Source organism: Microtus oregoni, unplaced genomic scaffold, assembly GCF_018167655.1.
Source record: "Microtus oregoni isolate MIOR12 unplaced genomic scaffold, Mior012 000012F_ref0000307, whole genome shotgun sequence".
In the NCBI taxonomy this organism is placed as follows: Eukaryota; Metazoa; Chordata; class Mammalia; order Rodentia; family Cricetidae; genus Microtus; species Microtus oregoni.
The window spans coordinates 8,310,645-8,332,346 of record NW_024543071.1 but is presented as its reverse complement, the minus strand read 5'-3'; the positions used below and the strand labels follow the sequence as shown (position 1 = coordinate 8,332,346).

The 21,702-nt window shown below is 46.5% G+C and overlaps 1 protein-coding gene across 3 annotated transcripts in view; it reads right to left on the bottom strand.

Annotated features, from left to right (window-relative positions):
* The window catches only part of Xpnpep1 (X-prolyl aminopeptidase 1), a 52,976-nt gene extending 39,783 nt beyond the window's left edge, over window positions 1–13,193 (bottom strand). Inside the window, exons 1-3 of one of the 3 annotated variants that reach the window (XM_041661889.1) lie at window positions 13,073–13,193; window positions 7,799–7,929; window positions 5,508–5,596 (exon numbers count right to left, since the gene is read on the bottom strand). Coding sequence is in view for 1 of the 3 variants with exons in the window: in XM_041661888.1 (XP_041517822.1) it covers window positions 5,508–5,596; window positions 13,073–13,104 (121 nt within the window). In the remaining 2 variants the exon portion in view is untranslated. Of the gene's footprint in view, window positions 1–5,507; window positions 5,597–7,798; window positions 7,934–13,072 lie in introns of all 3 variants that reach the window. The other 2 variants (XM_041661890.1, XM_041661888.1) reach the window with 2 other exon arrangements.
* Window positions 13,194–21,702: the final 8,509 nt, after the last annotated feature.

Here is a 21,702-nt window from a genome sequence, read left to right as displayed (position 1 = left end):
CTGAGCAAGTGCTAATAGGAGCAAGACAGTAAGCAGTGCTCCTCCAAGTTCCCGCTTCAGTCCCCCCTGACTTCCCTGGATGACTGATTGTGACCTGGAAGTGTAAACAGAAATGAATCCTTTTTTCCCCAAGTTGTGTTTGGTGCAGAGTTTCCCCAGCAACTGATAAGAGAACTAGAGCACCAGCGCTTGGCTTTGGGGACAGGATCTCTCTGGATCTCAGGCTGATCCAGCATTCACTATGTAACTCAGGCTGGCTCGCATTCACAACCCTCCTCCCTCAATCCCGAGAGCTGCGATTGCAGGCAAGTCCCACCATGTCTGTACACACAGTATTTTCACTGACCCCCTCCCCCCCGCCAAACATCTGTGCTCAACCTACCCATCCCTCGCTCTCCCCCAGGCCCTGGCAATCTCTGATCTTTCTCACCATCTCCAGTTTAGACTTTCTCAGAATATTATTCAGCCAGAGTTATATGGTAGGTAGCCAATTGGCCTCTCACACATAGCAAGATGAAGAAGTACCCCCATATCTTTTTTTAAGGGGTGCTATCTCAACCCTTTAGTTTTGAGTGATATTCTAGTAACTAGCTGTCATTCACCTGTTGAAAGACATCTAGGTGGCTTCCAAGTTTGGTAATGAAGCTGCCTAAACAATCATGTGCAGGGCTCTTGTGTGGATATACTACTTCAGCTTATGTGGGTAAATACCAAGGGATGTGACAGTTCAGTTACACGACAGGCATTTATCAGCATGTAAATAACTGTCAGACTGCGTTCCAAAGTGGCTTGGCCATGGTTCACCAGCAATGAACAAGATTTCCTGTTGCTCCATATCCTTGACAGCATTAGACATTGTTGGTGCTTGGGATTTTGCAACTCATTTTAAGCAAGTAATGAAAGATCTATTTATCGACAAGGGGGGTGTTCCAATGAGGCCGCTTTATTGGGGGCTTTTCAAGGACCGACATGATTGCTGCAGCCTACCCACACTCTGATTCTGTGAACTAATCCCTTGTACATGCCGAAGATTTGTCATTGTGATTAGTTTGATAAAGGAGCTGACTGGCCAATAGCTGAACAGAAAAAGATTAGGCAGGAGGGTCAAACTGGGAATGCTGGGAAGGAGAAGGCCAGAGTCAGGAGTCACCAGCCAGACACAGAGGGAGCAGGAGATAAATGTGTCACGCTAATAAAGGTACCACCACGTGGCAGTGCGTAAATGAGGAATATGGGTTAACTTCAAATATAAGAGTTAGCTAGTAACAAGCCTGAGCTATTAGTGGAGCATTTATAAGTAATATTAAGCATCCGGCCTCTGTATATTAGGGAACAGGTGGGTGGGAGAGAAACATCTGATTACACTCTATCTTGTCCCTGTGTGTCTTTCTCTTCATCCCCACCAGCACCTTGGGTTCTCACACTTCAGTTCTTACGGCGCTCTCAACAGACTTCCCTACAAGCTTACACCAGTTGTATGAGTCACTGAGAAACTGAGCAGTTCATCATCTGCACAAGGACACCTTTTCCAGCTGCACTTCCAACTCAGAGGAGTCTCAGAGCAGACACACAGAAGACTTGCCGGAGACTGTCCTACTCGTCACTCATGTCCTTGCTCCTTACGTTACAGCTGCTTCCAAACACTGTCTTCCAAGGGCCTTCCCTTCCTGTTCTCAAATCTGCTTAGCCGATATCAGCTCATCTCAGAGAAAGAGTGATCAGAATATCTGGTCTGAAGCCAAGGCTGGAGGCCCAGACCTGTAAGTCTAAAGGAGAATAAGGCAAAAAAGGACCACGAGCTCTTGGCCAGTCTGGGTAAATTAGTGATATGATACACAGCTTCAACATAAAAAGAAGGCTCTAGCGGTGGTGGCGCACGCCTTTAATCCCAGCACTCGGGAGGCAGAGGCAGGAGGATCTCTGTGAGTTCGAGACCAGCCTGGTCTACAGAGCTAGTTCCAGGACAGGCCCCAAAGCCACAGAGAAACCCTGTCTCGAAAAAAAAAAAAAAAAAAAAGAAGGCTCTAGATGCGCTCAGGGGGTGTGGCTCAGGGGGGTGCAGCTCGAGGTGGGGGCACAGTGCAGTGGTGGGCAAGCATGCCTAGAATGCGCTAGGCTCTGGATTCGATGCCCAGTACCGCAGACACCCACAGGAAGCATCTGAACTGCTATGGATTTGTCTAGAACTAGGAGAGTCGCTCAGTATTAGGCACTGCATAGCACCATGGAGCACTAGGTTCAATCCCCAGCATTGCTCCACTCCCTAGAAGTCAAACTCCCTGTGCTAGCACCTCTCCTGGAGCCACAGTAAAACCCACCGTGGATTCAGAATATCTGAAAACTTGGCTGTGACACTTTCCTGAGTCTCAGAACAGATTATTATGCTTCTAAACTATATTCTGGAGCAAACTAAACCCCATCCCATGTGGTCAGGGGAGGAGTGTCTCTCTCTGTTGCCTATGCTAGTCCAACTCGTTGAACTCCAGAGCACCACCCAGTGCAGCTTTCTGACAGTTGGGACTGCAGGCAGGCACCATCCCCACCCACCCCTCCACCCCTCCACCCCTGGCCTACACCTACCCACCACCATTCCCCAACTCCCGGACCCTCCCATCCCCGGCCTATGTTAACATTTTCACACCAGGCCAACAAAAAGACTTCTTCTGAAGCACTGACTCACCCTTGGCTGTACACTAGAACTACCTTGGGAACTTGGGATTTCACTGGCCTGCAGTGCAGCCTGGGCATATGAAACTTTGAAAAGCAAACCCTGAAAGAGTCCACCGCACTTTCTTTCGAGACCATTAACTTTCTTGCAGAGTTTAGCTAATTCGGGCACATTCCAGTGTAAGGCTTTTGTTGGCCCCACCTGGGAGTTTACAGCACAGCACCAGATGGAGCAGCACTGGCTACTACGAGCCTCTTGGACAGCAGCAAACATCAAGACCAAGTGGGTGTGGTCAAAGTCACCTTCGGCTTCCACCTCCTCAGCGCCACACCCTGGACTTCGACACTATTTCCTGCCTCACCAGTGCAGTCTCTCTCTTTGACCGTCACATCAGGCCTTCTTAGAACCATAAGCATCACAGTTTATTACAAAGGTGAATTTCCTTCCACCCACCCTGACCTCAGCCCTATTCTCAACATTCCCCTTCTTTCTGCCTTCTTATCCTTCAGCCTCATAACACCGGTGGCTGTTTTGGGCCAAATGCAGCCACTTCTTTGTCATCTGCGTCTTTGAACATGATGGAAAAAACTCCCAACAGTACAACCAAGAGATAAGGTGAAGGCAGGAAAGGTAGAGACCACAACATCAGTCAACTCAGTCAAAGACTACTTAGACTGGGATAAGGACACCAGGAAAATGGCTGGATAGCCTTAGCCATGTAAAACAACAGCCTATGGAAGTGACTGATGGCTGAAGAGGTGACGCTCAAGGACAAGATTGGCACAACGTGTACCCCCGCCACTAAGGTGAAGCAGCAGGACAGGCAGCAAGGACGTGACACTCATGACTGGAAAGCCTCAAAGGATAGTTCTGATGAAACCAGTTATTCTAGAAGCATTATGAAAATCTGCAAGTATTAGAGTCTAATGCAGAATAAATTAAGAAGAAATGCAATGGGCTGAATCGTGTAACGGGTATGTATCCTGATTTTCTCTAAAGCAGACGCCAGATCATTTCTGCATCCGTGCATAACTATGCACATTTAGACGGCTGAATATCACAATGTTGTGTCTATGATCTTCTCAGAAAAAGCTAAGAACGTGAAGATGCCATATTATAGCATCTCACTCCACATCCTTTTAATTTTTAGAAATGTTAGCAGCTGCCAAGAGCTGAGCAGTGTGCAGGGAAGTGGAAAGCCAAGAGCAACAGACCAGGCCATGATGTAACATTAGCCTACACTGCCAGGTATTTTTAAATCATGCCTTAAAGAGAATGACTCACTGAAAAGTCTCCTGCATATGAAATCAGTTCTTAGACCTGAAGCCTTTATCACAAAAGCTTTCCCTGCTCACACTGAAGGCACAGTACATTTCCCTCAGGGGGTGGCGAACACAGAACACAAGAACAAATGTGAAAGGGCCGCATGAAGGAGCTCACCAAACACATGAACCTGAACCTGGGCTCCGACTGCGACTCCCACCCATCCTGCTGGAACAATGGGACACACACACACACACACACACACACACACACGCCTGACACCCTCCAACTTCAGCATCCTAGAACATGCCCAGATGTTCCTACAAACATCTAGAAACAGCAGTCTGTGTTTCTGCCTGCATGGCTGAGACAGCTGAGGGCTTTGTATGCGCTAATGCTTATTTCTCACAACCATTCCTCCAAGGAAGATTCCATTATTCACATTTAAAGAAACAGGGTGAGAAGCAGTTAAGGAGTTGCCCAAGTCAGCTGAACCATCCAGAGCCAGAATCCAAGGTCTGCGCGATTCTCTAGTTCATGCTCCATTACCAACATTGCTAGGGGACTTACTGGAGGACTAAATGAGCCTCTGAGTAGTAGAACCCATACCTGGGCTGATCTCCAGCTGGCATCTACCTCCTTAGCTCCCAGGAGCTACCCTCATACAGTTGGAAATTTGATCATTTGAGCCCCGTATGTCCTCCTTTCTTGTCGTCTTCTTTCCTCTCTTCTTCCTAATAGAGCTCAAAAGGAGCTGGACAATCTGTATTTTTAGATGTAAAACCACACGATTCCCACAGCCACTTCAGGGTGGAGGGCACACTGCAATGCTGCTCGGGCGGCCACAGCAGAGCGAGGCCTGCCCTAGATGGGTTCGGCGAGAAACTCCTTGTCAGAATTCAGCTTCCTAGCAACCACTGGATGAGGAACTAACAAGTTCTAAGAGAAAAGGGCTAACCTTGGAAATTTTCAAAGAAAAAAAACACTTTTCCTAATTGCATACTCAATTTATACAGCACAGTAATATATTTTCTCATCTTAGAATCTGACAAAATGTTAAAAGCTGATTTCTAAGATCATCAATAGGGACTGTATTAGAGATAAAGGTTGATACTAGAAAAAGCAAAAGACATTTCAAAAGCACGCTCCCCCATCTATCACCATCATTTTCTGGTTTACCAAGTTTAAAAAAAAAAAAAAATTGGGGCCAGCAAGATGGCCCAGTGGGTGGGTGCTTGCCACCAAGCCTGACGAGTTCCAGTCCCAGGATCCACATAGTAGAAGGAGAAAAATCAACTCCACTAAGTTGTCGCTTGACCCCCATACATGTGCCATGGCATTCACACTCTTACATATAAACAATAAACAAATACAGTACGATAATTTAAGTGGTAAGTATATAGAAACAGTAACTGATCACCCAGAAAGCCAGAGGGCACCGTGATTTTCAATTTCTAGACCCTCATCTTAGCCTCACTCAGTGACAAATCCCTTGACCTCTCTTCCCAGTCAACCTGAGGCTGGGACAGGCACTCTTGTGATATTCCATCTAATTTATAAGCAAAATTGTTGTTACCTCTTTCCACACTCTTGTCTCCTGAGGGTGTCACCTCGTTAGGTTCAATTATTCTTAAATTTCTCTGCTGGAAATCCTGGTGATTCGCCCTTAAAGAGAAAAAGCAGAATGCTGCAGACTTTGGCCCCAGGAAACGTGGCAAGGCTCAGTCAAAGGCGGCGTCAGCTAGGTTGAGCAGTCTTCCCGCGTGAGTCACAACTCTTACCCTGGTATCAGTGATGGCACACCAGTATCAGATAAACCATCCTCCGCTCTGTGCACCCCAGAGCAGGGAGCACTTCCCCATGGGGCATGTCAGATTGCTAATGTCAAACACCCACTGCAGCCTGACCTCCTCAGCTCACCACCAATTTGTGCATTCTCTTCAATTCCATCTAATCCCATACTAGACGAAGATTTCTTTCCCATAACTAGGCCCTCAATGACGATTTCTCACTTGGACAAGGTTCTACTTAGCTCCATTCCCCTTTTCTGTGATCATTTCAGGCATTTACTTCATTTCCCACCTTGGAAAGCGACTCTTGTTCCTTTGCTGGCTGTGCTGCTTCTCCCTCCCTGTTGGTGCCCCACGGGGAGTTTACCTTCATGGGCTGGGGATGCAGCTGAGTTGGCAGAATCCTTGCCAAGCATGCAAGAAGTCATGATCTCAGTCCCCAGCATTGCACAAACCAGGCACGGAAGAACATGCTCAAAACTGGAACTTCAAAGTTACCCTACACTACTTAGTTCAAGGTCAGCCTGGAATATGTGAGCATCTGTCTGAAGGAACTGAAATTTATCTTCAGCCAGGCATGTGGTACCCAGCTGATCCTGTGATCCCAGCTCTCCTTAGGAGGCTGAAGCAGCATGAGGGAGAGTTCAAGTATACCCAGGCCTACAAAGTGAACACCTATCTCAAAAAAAAGGAGGGGATGTAAACTTTTCTTGACCAGAAACTGTCTATGAAAAACTCGGTCCTGGTTCGTACAAGCACTTCTGCCACAGTTTGCCAATTTTTACATTAACTTCTTAGGCAAATCCTCCCTGGGGACCCTGGATCTCAGGCATAAACACCTCCATCTGAATCTGATACTTTGCCCGCCAGCATCCCAGGCAAGCTTTAAGTCCCTCTAAATCTATGGCACCTAAGAATTCTCTATCACGTTTGCTCGGGCATTGGCTGAGAAGCTTCCAGTACCTAGATGTTGGTGTAGACCCTGCGGGGATGAATCATCTGACTTGTGAGGTGGGGCAAGGGAGACTGACAGGGGAGAGAAAGCAACAGACGCTGTTTTGCAAAGCGGGAAAAGGAAAGTCAGGCAAGGGAGAAATGGCCTCCCAGAGGTAGGAGGAAGGCCGCGTCCATGTAAGACCGCTCAGGAGGTCTTTCTGATAACACTCGCCATTTTAGACAAGGACGAGTTTAAAAAGAAAAAGTGGCAAAGCTAGCCACATGCAATTATAGAGGAAGAACATGCCAGAAAGGGAGTCTAGCAAATACAAAGGCCATGAAGCCTCTACTGGGACAGAATGAGGCCTTGAATTTGCTGTCCAAAGTAAACCATGCCAGAGATCTCATAGGTGTTAGAATGTATGGCCCAACAAAACGCCAGAAAAGAGCAAACACAGGTTTCATTCCAGAAATATAAGGTTGGTCAACATAGGAAATGTAATGGAAGACACCAGATCAATAGAATAAAGAGCAAAATCAACATCTCAAGACAACTGCAACGCCCAATGAAACTAGAAAGAAATTCCATGAGCTGGAGACAAGCTGGCTCGGCAGGTCAAGGAGCCCACAGCTAGCTCTCCACAGCTCACTCAGTGGAAGGACAGGCATGGCTCCCCAAGTTGTTCTCTGACCTCCATATATACACACACACAGACAAATAAGTGAAAATTTCCCAACCTAACAACTAGAAATTACTGCTCTCTATGCGCATTTGTGATTCTGGCCCAAGCAATTAGGCAAGAAAGTGAAACAAATGTCTCCAGATCAGAAAACAAGCAAAATTCTATTTGCAATGCCACTGCTTTGAATAGAAAATCCTAATGAATTCACAAAAAAAAAAGAGTAACTAAACTCATACTATGAGTAACTAAAGACATACTACGTAAAAATTAATTATACTTCCATACCCTTGCTCTCAACATGATAAAGAAAAATCCATGCTCAATAGCATCAAGAACAATAAAATATTTAATGCACTTAGCAAATGAAGTGTACAATGTATAGTGTAAAACATACAAAAGATTGGTGACATGAGTTAAATAAAATCTGAATATATAGATTTATGGATTTGAAGACTTACTTATCATTAAGATAATACTCGCTGGGTGTAGTGATACGCTCAGAGGCAGAGCCCAGTCAATCTCCGTGAGCTAGAGGCCAGCCTTGTCTACACAGCAAGTCCCAGGACAGTCAGGGCTATACGCAGAATCCCTGTCTCAAAAAGAAAAAAAAAAAAAAACGTTAATATAAGATTGAACATTCTCTATCAAAATCTCAGCTGGCTTCTACGCATAAGCTCATAAGCATATCCTAAAATATAGGAATACAAGGGACCGAGATTAGACAAAAGGGCCCCAATTATCTCAACTCACCAATAAAAAAATAGTCATAATTTGAAAAGTCAAAGAATATGAACAGACTTTTCTTCAAATGGTCAAAGATACACACAATGTTCAACACTACTGAATGTGGTGGATCACACAGGAGGTCCCAACACTCAGGAGTGAGGGAGAGGACCACCATGAATTTGAGGCCAGCCTAGACTTGAGTGTGCAACTCAACCTCAAAAATCGAGGGCAGAGGGAGAAGAAAAGATGCTCAACATCATTCAGCACCAAAAGTCTGAAGAACAATGATGGGTGGGGCTGTAACTCAGGAAAAGTAAGTGACTCTCCCAGCATGCTTGAGGGCCTGGTTTCAGCCCTAGCACTGGAGAAAGAAGGGAAAAAGAGGCCACAGGATATCACTTCTCACCCACAAAGTGCAGAGTGCTTACTACTCTTGCAGAGGACCGAGGTTCAATCCCAGCACCCACACAGTGGCTCACAACTGCCTGTAATTCCAGTTCCAGAGGGTTCAACAGCCTCTTTTGGTCTCTGCCAGCTCCTGCACATATACACACTCACTCTCTCTCTCTCTCACACACACACACACACACACACACACGCACACACACACCAAAATATACTTTGCACACATGCACACACACATAAAATATACTTTGCCTAGCCGGGCGATGGTGGCGCACGCCTTTAATCCCAGCACTCGGGAGGCAGAGACAGGCGGATCTCTGTGAGTTCGAGGCCAGCCTGGTCTACAAGAGCTAGTTCCAGGACAGGCTCCAAAGCCACAGAGAAACCCTGCCTCGAAAAAACCAAAAAAAAAAAAAAATATATATATATATATATATACTTTGCCTGAGGCAGGGTTTCCCTAGGTAGCTGATTGGCCTGGAACTCACTGCATAGACCGGGCTGATATCAAATTCCCAGGATCCACCTGTCTGCGTGTCCTGAGTACCAGGATGGTATCAAAGGACGGACCACTAAAAAACACCAACAAGAACAAGTATGGGTGTGGATATAGAAAATTGGACCCACCAGGCATCGCTAGTGGACATGTAAACTGGTGCCGTGGCTTTGGAAACAATTTGCTAGCTCCTTTTAAAATTAAATATGAACCGGATAATGGTGGCACATGCCTTTGATCCCAGCATTAAGGAAGGAGAGGCGGATGGGTCTCTGTGAGTTCAAGGCCAGCCTGGACTACAGAGTGAGTTCCAGAACAGCCAGAGCTATACAGAAAAATAAATAAATAAATAAATAAATAAATAAAACTGTCTCAGAAAAAAAAGTAAAGAATTAAAATTAAATATCCAACCCATGCAATTCCACTGGTAGGCATATACTCAAGCAAACTGAAAACACAGCGTCATAAAAACTTGTTCACAAAACTATATGTATAGCTCAGGGGTAGAGCACTTATCCTGCATGCAGTATACGTAAGACACTGGATTCAACCCCCAGTGCTGTTGAAAAAAAAAAAATGAGGACAAAATTATGCTAAGGGAAAAGCTGTCACAGGTACCCAAAAATAAATAAATAAATAAACGTATGACTCTATTTGTATGAATGAGAGAATGGGCAACCTACAAAGACAAAGTGAGCTTTTAGTTGCCAAGGGCTGAAGGGAATGGCAAGTTGGGGGGAAATGAGGACTGAGTCCTGAGGACATGATTAGAGTGGGAGCCACTGACTGCTCTTTGCAGAGGACCTGGAATGGATTCTCTGCACCCACATGGCAGCTCACAACTGTTATTCAGTTCCAGGGGATCTGGCGCCTTCTCCTGGCCTCCAAGGGCTCCTGCACACATGCGGTGCACAGAAAACTCATGCATGCACACACATACACAAAATTTAAAAAAAAAAAAAAAGTAAACCTAAAAAAATTTATTTGGGGGTAAAAGTGTCCCAAACATCAGTGGCAGTTACACAACTCAGTGATTATTAAAGCTGTCCAACTATTCGGTCACAGTGGTACAGAATCAAGAGTCCAGGCTCTCAGAAGGAGAGAGAGCACGAGCAAGGAACTCAGGACCACGAGGGGTGCACCCACACACTGAGACAATGGGGATGTTCTATCGGGAACTCACCAAGGCCAGCTGGCCTGGGTCTGAAAAAGCCTGGGATAAAACCGGACTCACTGAACATAGCGGACAATGAGGACTACTGAGAACTCAAGAACAATGGCAATGGGTTTTTGATCCTACTGCACATACTGGCTTTGTGGGAGCCTAGGCAGTTTGAATGCTCACCTTACTAGACCTGGATGGAGGTGGGTGGTCCTTGGACTTCCCACAGGTCAGAGAACCCTGATTGCTCTTTGGGCTGACGAGGGAGGGGGACTTGGTTGGGGGAGGGGGAGGGAAATGGGAGGCAGTGGCAGGGAAGAGACAGAAATCTTTAATAAATAAATAAATAATTTTAAAAAAAAAAAGAGTCCAGGCTCTCAACGCCTCCTTCCTTGGTGTTCTACCCGGCTAAGAACTCGTGAAGCCCACACCTTCTACAGATCACGAGCTAAAAAGGACCTCCATGGGAAACAGTGTGCAGAGCTCTCCCGGCTGCACCTTCGTAGACGGTGGTTATGGCCAGGACCACTTAAAACCATACATTTGCCTCCCTTTCTCCCTCTCTTACTAAAAAGAACTCACAACAGAGTTCTAAGGGTGCATCCAAACTCCATTCCCAGTCTGTGGGAAGAATCACACAGTTCTAAAGCTGGCGCTGAGGCCAGATAACCAAGTGCTCAGTTTACCCAGTGAAATGAAACAAACGGGACAACGCTGTCCTCCGCCACACACAGCCCACCCTCCTGATTTGAGGACCGCCTTCTCCATTCCGGTCCAACGTTTGGAATAGTTCACTAATGCGCCATATCCTGGATGCAGGCTTGGTCAGTACAGTTCTCTGGTCATGACGGCTCGTTCAGATAACAGTGAAAATCAAGTGAATCCGGGAAGGATAAGACCTAAGAGTCCCGCTCCAACCATGCCGAAATAAGACTGCTTCTACGTGACAGTCAGCCTAGACATCTCTGTGTGATGGTCAGCCTATAAGCCTCATCGCCTGCAATAAGGAAAAAGTCTGCCCAGGCAAGAGCTGGGCAAACTGGAGCTGGAAGTGAAAAGGGGAAGACAAGTGTGACGCCAGTGTCGGCTCTTCTGGCTAAGTGTGACGCCAGTGTTGGCTAAGTGTGACGCCAATATCGGCTCTTCTGGCTAAGTGTGACACCAGTGTCGGCTCTTCTGGCTAAGTGTGACGCCAGTGTCGGCTAAGTGTGACGCCAGTATCGGCTCTTCTGGCTAAGTGTGACACCAGTGTCGGCTCTTCTGGCTAAGTGTGACACCAGTGTCGGCTCTTCTGGCTAAGTGTGACGCCAGTGTCGGCTCTTCTGGCTAAGTGTGACGCCAGTGTCGGCTCTTCTGGCTAAGTGTGACGCCAGTGTCGGCTCTTCTGGCTAAGTGTGACGCCAGTATCGGCTCTTCTGGCTAAGTGTGACACCAGTGTCGGCTCTTCTGGCTAAGTGTGACACCAGTGTCGGCTCTTCTGGCTAAGTGTGACACCAGTGTCGGCTCTTCTGGCTAAGTGTGACACCAGTATCGGCTCTTCTGGCTAAGTGTGACGCCAGTGTCGGCTCTTCTGGCTAAGTGTGACGCCAGTGTTGGCTCTTCTGGCTAAGTGTGACGCCAGTGTCGGCTCTTCTGGCTAAGTGTGACGCCAGTGTCGGCTCTTCTGGCTAAGTGTGACGCCAGTGTCGGCTCTTCTGACCTTAGCTTCACTAACACCAGCCCAGCTCTATTCACCTCCTTCTACGAGTTCAGTTTTACCTTCTAAACTGAAAGGAGTCCTCGTTTGTACACTGGATGGCACTGGAATGCTACCACTTTAGGAAAGCACCCTGGAACAAAAGGCCTCCTTCTCTCAGTATGCCAAATGAGGTTCAAAGGCCACTCCCCCCCCCCCCAACACTGTCTCTCTATGGATCGAGCAAAGACTATGGTCTGGTCCTCAGTGGCTCCTCTCAGCCTCTGGAATCACATCATTATCCACCTGCCTGACGTTATTTCCAGCAGAAAACTTCCAGAAGGTCTATCCATGTTGACAGTTACCCACAGGACACATGTGAACTTCTGGTCACACTTAGCATACTGCCACAAGACCAGGTCCAACTCAAGGTAGGATTGAGATCTGTCCACTCACAAAAAAACAAGCATAATATGGTCAGGATTCCACGAATAAGTCAGGCTGCGGGGTCTCGTGAGTTCAGTCTAGCCTCGGCTGGTCTGAGAGGATGGGTAACCCTATGTGGATCGCCACAGTTTTCATTCTGGCCTTTGTGTACTTAGCATTTCCCACTTTTAATAGCTAAGTGTGCCTGGTCTGGGGGAGTATAAACTGCAACATGTTCAACATGAGGAGGCTGAGGAACATCTTCGCACTTCCTATGTCCAAGGAGAACCCAGAGCAGGTTCCTGGTGGGATTTTACGGAAGGTTATGCTAATCTATTTCCTGATATAGCCCCAGAGAACATTTGTGTGGGGAGGGCCCCACGGCTGCCTGTCTCTGTGATGGGATTAAATCGAGAGGTAAAAATGCAGACATCAGAATGGTCAGGATTGTAACTTTAGATTGCTGCTGGGGAGGAAAGATATGAACAGGGACAGAACCACCTCTGGGTACCCGGCTTAGATTCAAGAGGGACCAACTTCCTGCAACAGCACGGCCTTTCCCCCGTCGGGGTTGGTGAAGATCGCGACCCGGGCCGGGCGAGGCAGTTCCTCCTGCACACTGGTCCCGGGACGGACTCCGGCCCCCGGACGTGCCCGCGGCCCGCCGGAAGCGAGCTGAGTCCAGCCGGGCTGCACGGATCGATCCCCGGCTCCAGTTCGGAAAGCTCCTGCCAGTCTCGGCCATCCCCCGACGGCCGCGGGCCCGCCGCTCCTCGCCCTCTCTTCCCTACCCTCCCGGGTGTGCAGCTCGCGCGCCCGGCCAGCCGGCACAGTCCCCTCACCTTACTCGCGGTGCCTTTCTGGAGGCTGCCATTCGGCGGTGACGTGCCCCAGCCCACGTCAGGGGAGCGCAGACCAGCTGATCACCGGCGGCCAGGCGCGCGCACCGGAAAAGCCACGCCCCCTCTGTGGCGTGCTCACGCAGGACCCCGCCCAGCTGTAGGCTCCACCCATTTGCGGGAAGAGGCGTGGCCACATTTCAGAAGTCAGAACCCCTGCAGGCAGGCTGTTGCTTAGAGAGGGTGGTGCCCTGGGCAACCAGTTGGGAAGAGGGCGCCGTTCTCCGGCGAGTTGCAATCCTTCCCCTAAGAGGAAGGAGAAGAGTTTTCCCGCTAATGAGGCTGCAGTGCTTCCCGGGTGTGTTCCAGCCCTCAGGTCAGCTAAGACGAGCGGGGTCCTGAAGACACTGGATCAGGATATAACTTGCTGAGATCCTAGAGATGTCACCCAAATGATTTTTTTCAGACAACTTAAAGTCCTGCTGCTCACTTCACTTGGATAACTACTGAGCCCTTCAAGGTTAAAGCGTTCAAACCTAGCCCCTAACCCCATATACAAAAGCATTCTCCAAAGAGCTTTTTCATCTCAATCAGTAGCTATTGCATGCCCTCAAAGGGCTAAAATCTTGAAGTGATGTCTGCCTTCTACCCAGCCTATGTCCCATTTGCCCAAAATCCGCTTGGTCCTGGCTTCAAAATTAGATCCCGAACCCACCCACTTTTCATCATCTCTTCCTGTCCCCTATCTGATGATGTCACTTCCAGCGCACCTGTATGACACCACACAGCAGCCAGAACGATCCTATCCCGAGGTTCCTTGCTGTGTTTACTGTAGTCAACTAGAATTTCCTGGGAGAAACACCTCTAAGCCTATCTATGAGAATTGTTTTGAGTTGTTAATTAATGTGCTAATTAATAAGTGAAGACCCATCTTAATTGTGGGCAGAACCACTCTCTAGGCAAGGGATCCCAGACACTATAAATGGGTGGAAACAGCTCTCTGCTCTTGACTATGGATGTAATGGCACCCGTGCTCTCTTGCTTCTGTCCACTGTGATGTCCCTGCCACGATGAACTATAACCTGGAACGGAAAGCCAAATAAACCCACTATCCCTCAAATTCCTTTCTAGAATATTTTTCTCGCAGCAGCAAGAAACTAAGACATTCCCCCATTCCATTCAGGATGAAATCACAGCTCACACCTGTCTCACTGCTGGCCTTCGCCATCCCTGGAAGGGCTGAGCACAATCAGGATCTCTTCCTCCAAGCGTCACCTCCTCAATGAAACCTATGGAAAGCTGTAAAGTCCTCTGACACATCGTCTCCCAACGCCTGCTATTTTTCCCACAGCTTTCACCATTGTTCCCATGACTTTTTTCTTTTTCTTTTTTTTTTTTTTTTTTTTTTTTGGTTTTTCGAGACAGGGTGGCTCTGTAGCTTTGGAGCCTATCCTGGAACTAGCTCGTGTAGACCAGGCTGGTCTCAAACTCACAGAGATCTACCTGCCTCTGTCTCCGAGGGCTGGGATTAAAGGTGTGTGCCACCACCGCCCAGCTCACATGACTTTATCTTTTAAAAGTATATTCTGCCCCTTTCTCCCCACCCTACACACATGCCATATCCATCAACGCAGGAGCTGTTTCTGTTCTTTAAAAATGAGCAATAGCTGGCATTGAGTAAATTCTCATGTTTTCTGCAGAAATGAATGTGCCCGGATTGCACACTTCTCAGGATCAGGGACAGTGGCTCTCTTCTTAGTTGTTACATATCTAGTGCTTATAACAACACTTGGTGCTAAATGAAATTTGCCACATTTTTTTCAAAGCTGATCAGTACCCCCAAGTCCTAATACATCTGTGTCGAATAAGTTCTGCTCTCCTCCAGTACTGAAGGTTCCAGTCCAGGCTGAGAGAGCGCCTGGACAAGCCAGAAAAGATTGTAAACAAAGTGACTGGCTCCTGCCCACACCCAAAATAATAGCTAGAAAGAAAACCAGAGGTACCGGTAGGGGTTGTAAGTGAAACCCCAAGGCGGTGAGCAGTTTCATAGTCTTATTGCCAAGGAGAAAGGAGCTGGCTCAGAATTTACGCCATTGGCTTTCTGGGCAAGAGAAAGAAGCACTATTCCCTGAACTAGACTTGAATTCTTGTTTGTAAGACAGCAAAGCCACCTTCGTGATCTTGAAGTTCTCCAGGGAAATCCCAGGAAGAAGACTCTGAGAATAATTGCCAGAGGATGAGAGCAGGAAGGGTTAAGCATGGCTTGGGTCTGTAGACCTTACGTCTTTGTAGGTAGACACGCGACGTGACCACGAACTGATCGCTATCTGTCTGGCCCACGCAACCCTCTGAACCAGGAGGACTCTCTGTGTTCCTTTTACTGTTTTCAAAGACGAAGGTTTTCATCGGTCAAGTTCATTGCCTAAAGCCCTTGAGCTCATACATGATGAAAATCACAGTGTACTTTCTGGCAGTAGGATGTTCTTAGCTCCCACACACAAAACCAACAGTTTCTAGGTAAGGGGGGGCCTTGAGGTGACCTCATCGAAACTGCTAATGTACTCAGTGGAAAGAGGGAAGCCACTGGTTGTAGCATTTGAGTAAAGATCAGATGGGCCTTAAATGCAAGCAGAAACAATAAGGGCGTGGAAACATTGCCAACTGAATTGTGCCCACCCCCACCCCAAAAGAAATCATAGATTATTTCCAGTTCTTCTGTTCTTCTTTGGGCCTGTAATTAATTAAAATGAATCCTTTCAGAACAGACAGGTTCCTACTCTGATAGGACTGATTAAAAAAGGAATCTGGACACATGGTTCCTGCGGGAAGAATGCCGTGTGAATGAAGAGGGGGAGTCAGATTCACGCACTGAAAGCCAAGCACAGAGATTGCCAGGAGCTGCACAGAACCAAGAGAGACGTGCGACCAGATTCTTCCCTAAGAAAAAATTCAGTGACCCCATAGATACCTTGATCTTTTTGGCTTGTTTGTTTGTGTTTGTTTTTGTTTTTCAACACAGAGTTTCTCAATGTAGCCTTGGCTGTCCGGGAACTTCCTCTGTAGACTCCCTTTGGCTGGCCTTGAACTCACAGATATCCACCTGCCTCTTTGCCCCAAGTGCAGGATTAAAGGTGTGCACCACCACCTGGTGATACCTTGATCTTACACGTCCAGATTCCAAAACTTTGAGACAATAAGTTTCTGGGTGTTGAGCCACCCGTTTATGGTAGTCTGTTGTAAAAGTTCTAGAAAACTAACATAACGCAAGTTCTAAAAATCCTAGTATGTGTTTTGTATGCTGTTTTGGCAGCCCAGCATTCACTCTGTAACCATGCCATTCTTGGGGCCCATCTGTCACCCCTGCCTCCCTCTTGTTTTCAGTCTGTGTGGTCCAGGTGAGACACTGAATCCCAGGGAACATGTGTAACCCAGACCCAGAACCCACAATAATAGGCGCAGAGATTGCTAAGGGCCCAGAGCAATCTAGTAAGGTTTGCATGATAAGGCTGGAATGGGAACATGCTCTCCTCTGCCAGGCAACAGCAGAGGCTATACTCCTGAGCTGCTGGCTCTGCAAGCCACCTTCCAAAGGTACAAAGGCAGCAGAAGGAAGCAAGGACAGAGGAGAGAAACAGACTTCATAACAGCACCTGAGCCCTGCTTCTTGCTGGGCCTTGGACCACGTCTCCCAATTCACCTTTCAGATGTCAGCCAAAAAATTTTCTTTTGATCTTAAGTCATTTTGACATGGGTTTTCTGTCACTTTTAATTAAGACTCCTTACTGAATCATTTAAATAATCACTTGCACAGTTGGATTTTATGCATGAGTGGTTTCAACTTTATTAATAATGGCGAACTAACAAATTAAAAAAGATTACAAAACATGGTGTCCCATTTTTACAATACATAGCTGTAGATTTAGGTTCAAGCTGCTATAGTGTTAATGCTTTTTCAGAATCAACGCAGAGTGATCGATAGCATCTTGGAGCTTGTCTTGGGGGGACAGCACTGAAGCAGTTTCTGTTTTCCCTGTTTTCTTCCTTTTTTGTTTGTTTTGTTGTTTTTTTGTCTCTTTTGTTTCCTCTTTCTTCCCCTTATATCTGGCTAGAGAGAGAGTTTATGGAGTGAAGAAATCTACTTTAAAGCCAGATGCTTGTGTTTGATCCCAAGGCCCAACCTGATGGAAGGAAAAAAATGACCCCTTCTTAACTGTTTCTCTGACCCCTGCGCACACCCAGTGGCAAATGCACATGCTCACACGTACATAGACTTTTTTTATTTTCTTTTTTTTTCTTTTGGAAAGTAAAAGGTTGGGAATTTATCTCATTGGTGATCCTGTGTTCAATCTCCAGTGATGCCAAAAAAAGAAGAAGAGAGAAGAAAATAGAAGAAGAAGAAGAAGAAGAAGAAGAAGAAGAAGAAGAAGAAGAAGAGAGAAGAAAATAGAAGAACTCCTCCTCATCTACCTTTCTCTTTGGAAGGCAAAGTGGGAGAGGTTTGCATCTTTCAAACTTAAGCATTCCATTAGTGATTCTCCAGGAGTTGCTAAGAGGTCGGTATCCTTACTGCATGCTGATGGGGGCTACAGCAAAATTCCTTCAATAAACTCTCACTCTGAAAATGAAATCCTTGCAGTAGATGAAATGAAAGTACAGCTGCTGAGAAGCTTTTCAACTTTTCCAAATGTTTCTATGTGCCCTAGTGAAATTGATAGTCATAGGACGGGATGAGCAAGGCCCTCACAAATTGATATAATATGCTCTCTTTTGTTGGAAACTGAACTAAAAGATAGGCTTATGGTTACACCCTAGAGAGGAATGGGAGAAGAAAGCCAACTTTCAGAATGGTAGAGTCTGCCAACACAATGCACTGTAAATTAAGGGTGGGGGAGCACACTTGGCTCAGTGCGCAATCCGCTCACCCTTGGTCTTCCGTGAAAGCTGAACTCGGACCTTTTGATATCTGAGTTCCATTTGCTCTTGGCAAAGTTCAATTCTCTGGTTCAAATAAAAAAAATCTCTTAAACCTTATGAGGCCCACAGGGTTTCTTGGACATCAAATGGCTGTTGTGAAAACAGCATTTTGATGAGCTAAGTGTGATTGAATCCCAAACATACAGAGTAAGTGTTTTCTGGAGCACGCAGACCCTCCTATGCTGCTGGGGGGATAAGGCTGGGGGAGGTATGTTGCCCGTCTCTTCCCTTTAAGGGGTATCCTTCTTTACAATATTTTATCCTCTCCTCAAGAGTCCTTCGAGTGGAGGGAGGAAAGCCTTTGCCAAAAAGAGAGGGAATCGAGCATGTCCATCTGTTCATGATGCTGAATTCTCACAGTCCCTTCCTGGTTACCCTTAAACACATGGCTGTGCACAGTTAGTACGGCAAGAGCAGAGGTCGGGAGATGATCTCCAGCCCTGGTTCTGCCGCTAAACGGAAGGCGAGCTTTGAAGCAGGAATAGCCCTTCTCTTCCCCGATTCCCTAAGCTGTCTGTTCCTGGAACCCTTCTAGATCTTCTGTGCAGAGAATCTGGAGTTGGGAGAAAGGCTATGTGTGGCCATCACTGGATTCTTTTGTAACCGTTCCACTGAGGAAATAGTCACATACCATGCAGTTAGCCTGTTTACAGTGTGCAGCTTGGTGGGTCTGGGATATTCACAGCCATCACCACCATCAATTTTAGGCAATTTTCTTCATCTCAGAAAGAAATCCATACCCTTTGTACTCACTCTCCACTCTATACTCGCATCTTTCACACCCTAAGGAACTGCTAATCTATCTGAGTAAATTTGTCTTATCTAGGAGCTGTAGATAAATAATATTTGATAGAGTTTTTGACTGGCCCTTTTCATTTAATATGTTATTTTTAAGACTTTGGGGTTTTGTTTTGTTTTGTCTGGGTTTTGTTGTTGTTGTTTGGTTTTTTTGTTTTGTTTTGGGATTTTGTTTGTTGTTTGGTTTTTTTAATATTTATTTATTTATTATGTATACAATATTTTGTCTACGTGTATTCCTACAGGCCAGAAGAGGGCACCAGACCTCATTACAGATGGTTGTGAGCCACCATGTGGTTGCTGGGAATTGAACTCAGGACCTTTGGAAGAGCAGGCAATGCTCTTAACCGCTGAGCCATCTCTCCAGCCCCCTGTTGTTTGGTTTTTCATGACAGGGTTTCTCTATGTAGCTCTAACTATCTTGGAACTCACTCTATTGACCAGGCTGGCCTCAAACTCAGACCTCCGCCTGCCTCTGCCTCTGCCTCTGCCTCCTGGGTGCTGGGATTAAAGGTGTGCGCCACCAGGTACAGCTAGGTTTTTATTTTTAATTGCTTGTGTTGTGAGTCTGTGGCGGGGTATGTACATATGAGTGCAAGTGCCCTTGAAAGCCAGAAGAGGGCATCAGATCCCATGAAGCTGGACTTTCAGGTGCCTGGGAACACCCTAAAATGGCATTTTAAAATTTATCCACGCTGCAGCATGGACCAGTACTTGATTCCTTCTTATTCCCAAATGCACTAAATAACATCCCATTTAATAGGGATTATCTTTCACTGAATGGACGTCTGTGGTGTTCCCACTTCAGGGTACACAAATGTAGTGGTTTGGATGAGCATGCTTCCCCATAAGCTCAGGTGTTTGAATGCTTCAGCACCCAGTTGGTGGAGCTGTTTAGATAGGTAAGGGAGGTGTGGCCTTGCCAGAGAAAATGTCACTGGGTGGGGGTGGGGGAGCAAGCTTTAGGATCTCAAAGCCTCACACCATTTCCAGTGCTTCCCCTCTCCTCTGCTTCCTGCTTGCAGTTTAAGATGTGAGCTCTCAGCTTCCTGCTCCAGCCACCATGGCTGCACTTCCCTACTACGATGGACTCCAATCCATCTGATACCCTTACCCCAAATAAACTCTTTCTTCTCTCAGTTGCTTTGGTCGTGGTGCTTTAACACAGCAATAGAAAAGGAACTACTACAATGAGCAAGGCTGGTACTGAAATTCATTTAGGGCTTCTTATTTACACATATGTTTTGATTGTTTTGAGTAGACAGCTAGGAGGTAAAGTGTTAATCACATGCCGTTTCATTTATCCCTTTGCAAAACTGCTACTCTGTTTTCAAGAAGACTAAGTCATCTCATGTTGCCAGCATCGCCGTGAGGGCTCCTGTCCCTGTCCTCAGCACACGCATTGTCTTTCTTTTCTAGTCATCCTAGTGAGTGTGAAGTCGCGTCTCACTGTGTTTCTCTTTTCCTGACACTAATGACATTTGCGTGTCTCTGCAGGGTGATGTGTCTGTTCAGACCCTTTTCCAATTTTAAATTCGGTTTCTTTATAGTTGTTATTGTCGTCAGTATTGTTGAATTACAAGCACTCTTCATATATTCTAGATGCAAGTCTCTTATCAAGTGTGTGATTTGCAAATAATTAGCTCCCATAAATTGCTGTAGGTCATTGCACTTCAAATTCAGATTAGAGGAGCCAAAGATGACTCAGTGGTTAAGAGCACTTGCTATCCTTGCAGAAAACCTAGATTTGGCTCCTAGCACCCACCTGAGATGGCTCCTGCACAGCTACCTATGACACCAGTTCCGGGGAATCTAATGCCCCCCTTCAGGCCTCACAGATACCTGCACACACACGGAGCACACATACATAAAATAAAATTAATAAATCTTGAAATTCTGATTAAATGGCAGCGCTTTAAAAGGAAGCCTTCCGTATGTAAGCATTGTTATGTTGGGTTTCCTCTGAAAACTCATGCTGCTTTGGAGACTTTGCCCTTCCTTCTGTTCAGTACCAGGCAGCTCCCAGGGAGCAGCCCCTCCCCCCAAGGATGAGGCCGGCAACCCTCCATCTCCCATTCTTTACCTGTCCAACATCTGATTTGTGACCCCTCTTCCCAGAGAACCTAACAAAGCGTGGCCTGGGTTTCAACCCCACTGAAATCATCCTTGCAATTGAAGTAAACAGCTCCTTGCCAGAATGTTGTCACCTTTGGCACCCGAACAAACTTCCTCCCCACTTCACAACAGCTAGCAAGTCCTCCACTCCTGCTATTTTGCAATTTTGGTTTTTCAAGTCCTAGGGCAAGACACTGGAACTTGGCAGAATTTTGGCTGTTCTGCTAGTACTGATGTCATGAGTGTCCCCGGCCATATGCATTCTCATTACTAACTCAAACCAGCCAAACAAACAAATGAAGCTGAGAAAACAGACCAACGGGTTGCCTGGGCGTCAGAACTACATTGAAATACTCAGAAAAAAAAAATAAAAGAGTTTAGTGCTTAGGCCCACATCCAAGGATGAAAACCACTATTTCTCATTATTAACCATCACTTGTCCTGGTCACAGTTTGCCTGACAAAAGTCCCTCTTGAAATAAGCTAGGTACCCCTAAATATATGTTATTGAAATGGTTGTGAGTGTGTGTGGTATGTGAGCATGTGAGGGTGAGCACATGGCAGGAAACACCCATACACATACATGTTGAGCGTCTTGTCCCATCACTCTCCCCCTTATCCCCTAGAGACAGAGTCTCCCTGAACCTAGATCTAAACTGACAGCTACAAACCCACACGATCTCCTGTCTCTGCTGCTCACAGCATTGGGTTACAGTGATGCCCAGTTCTGTATTTGGGTGCTGGGAA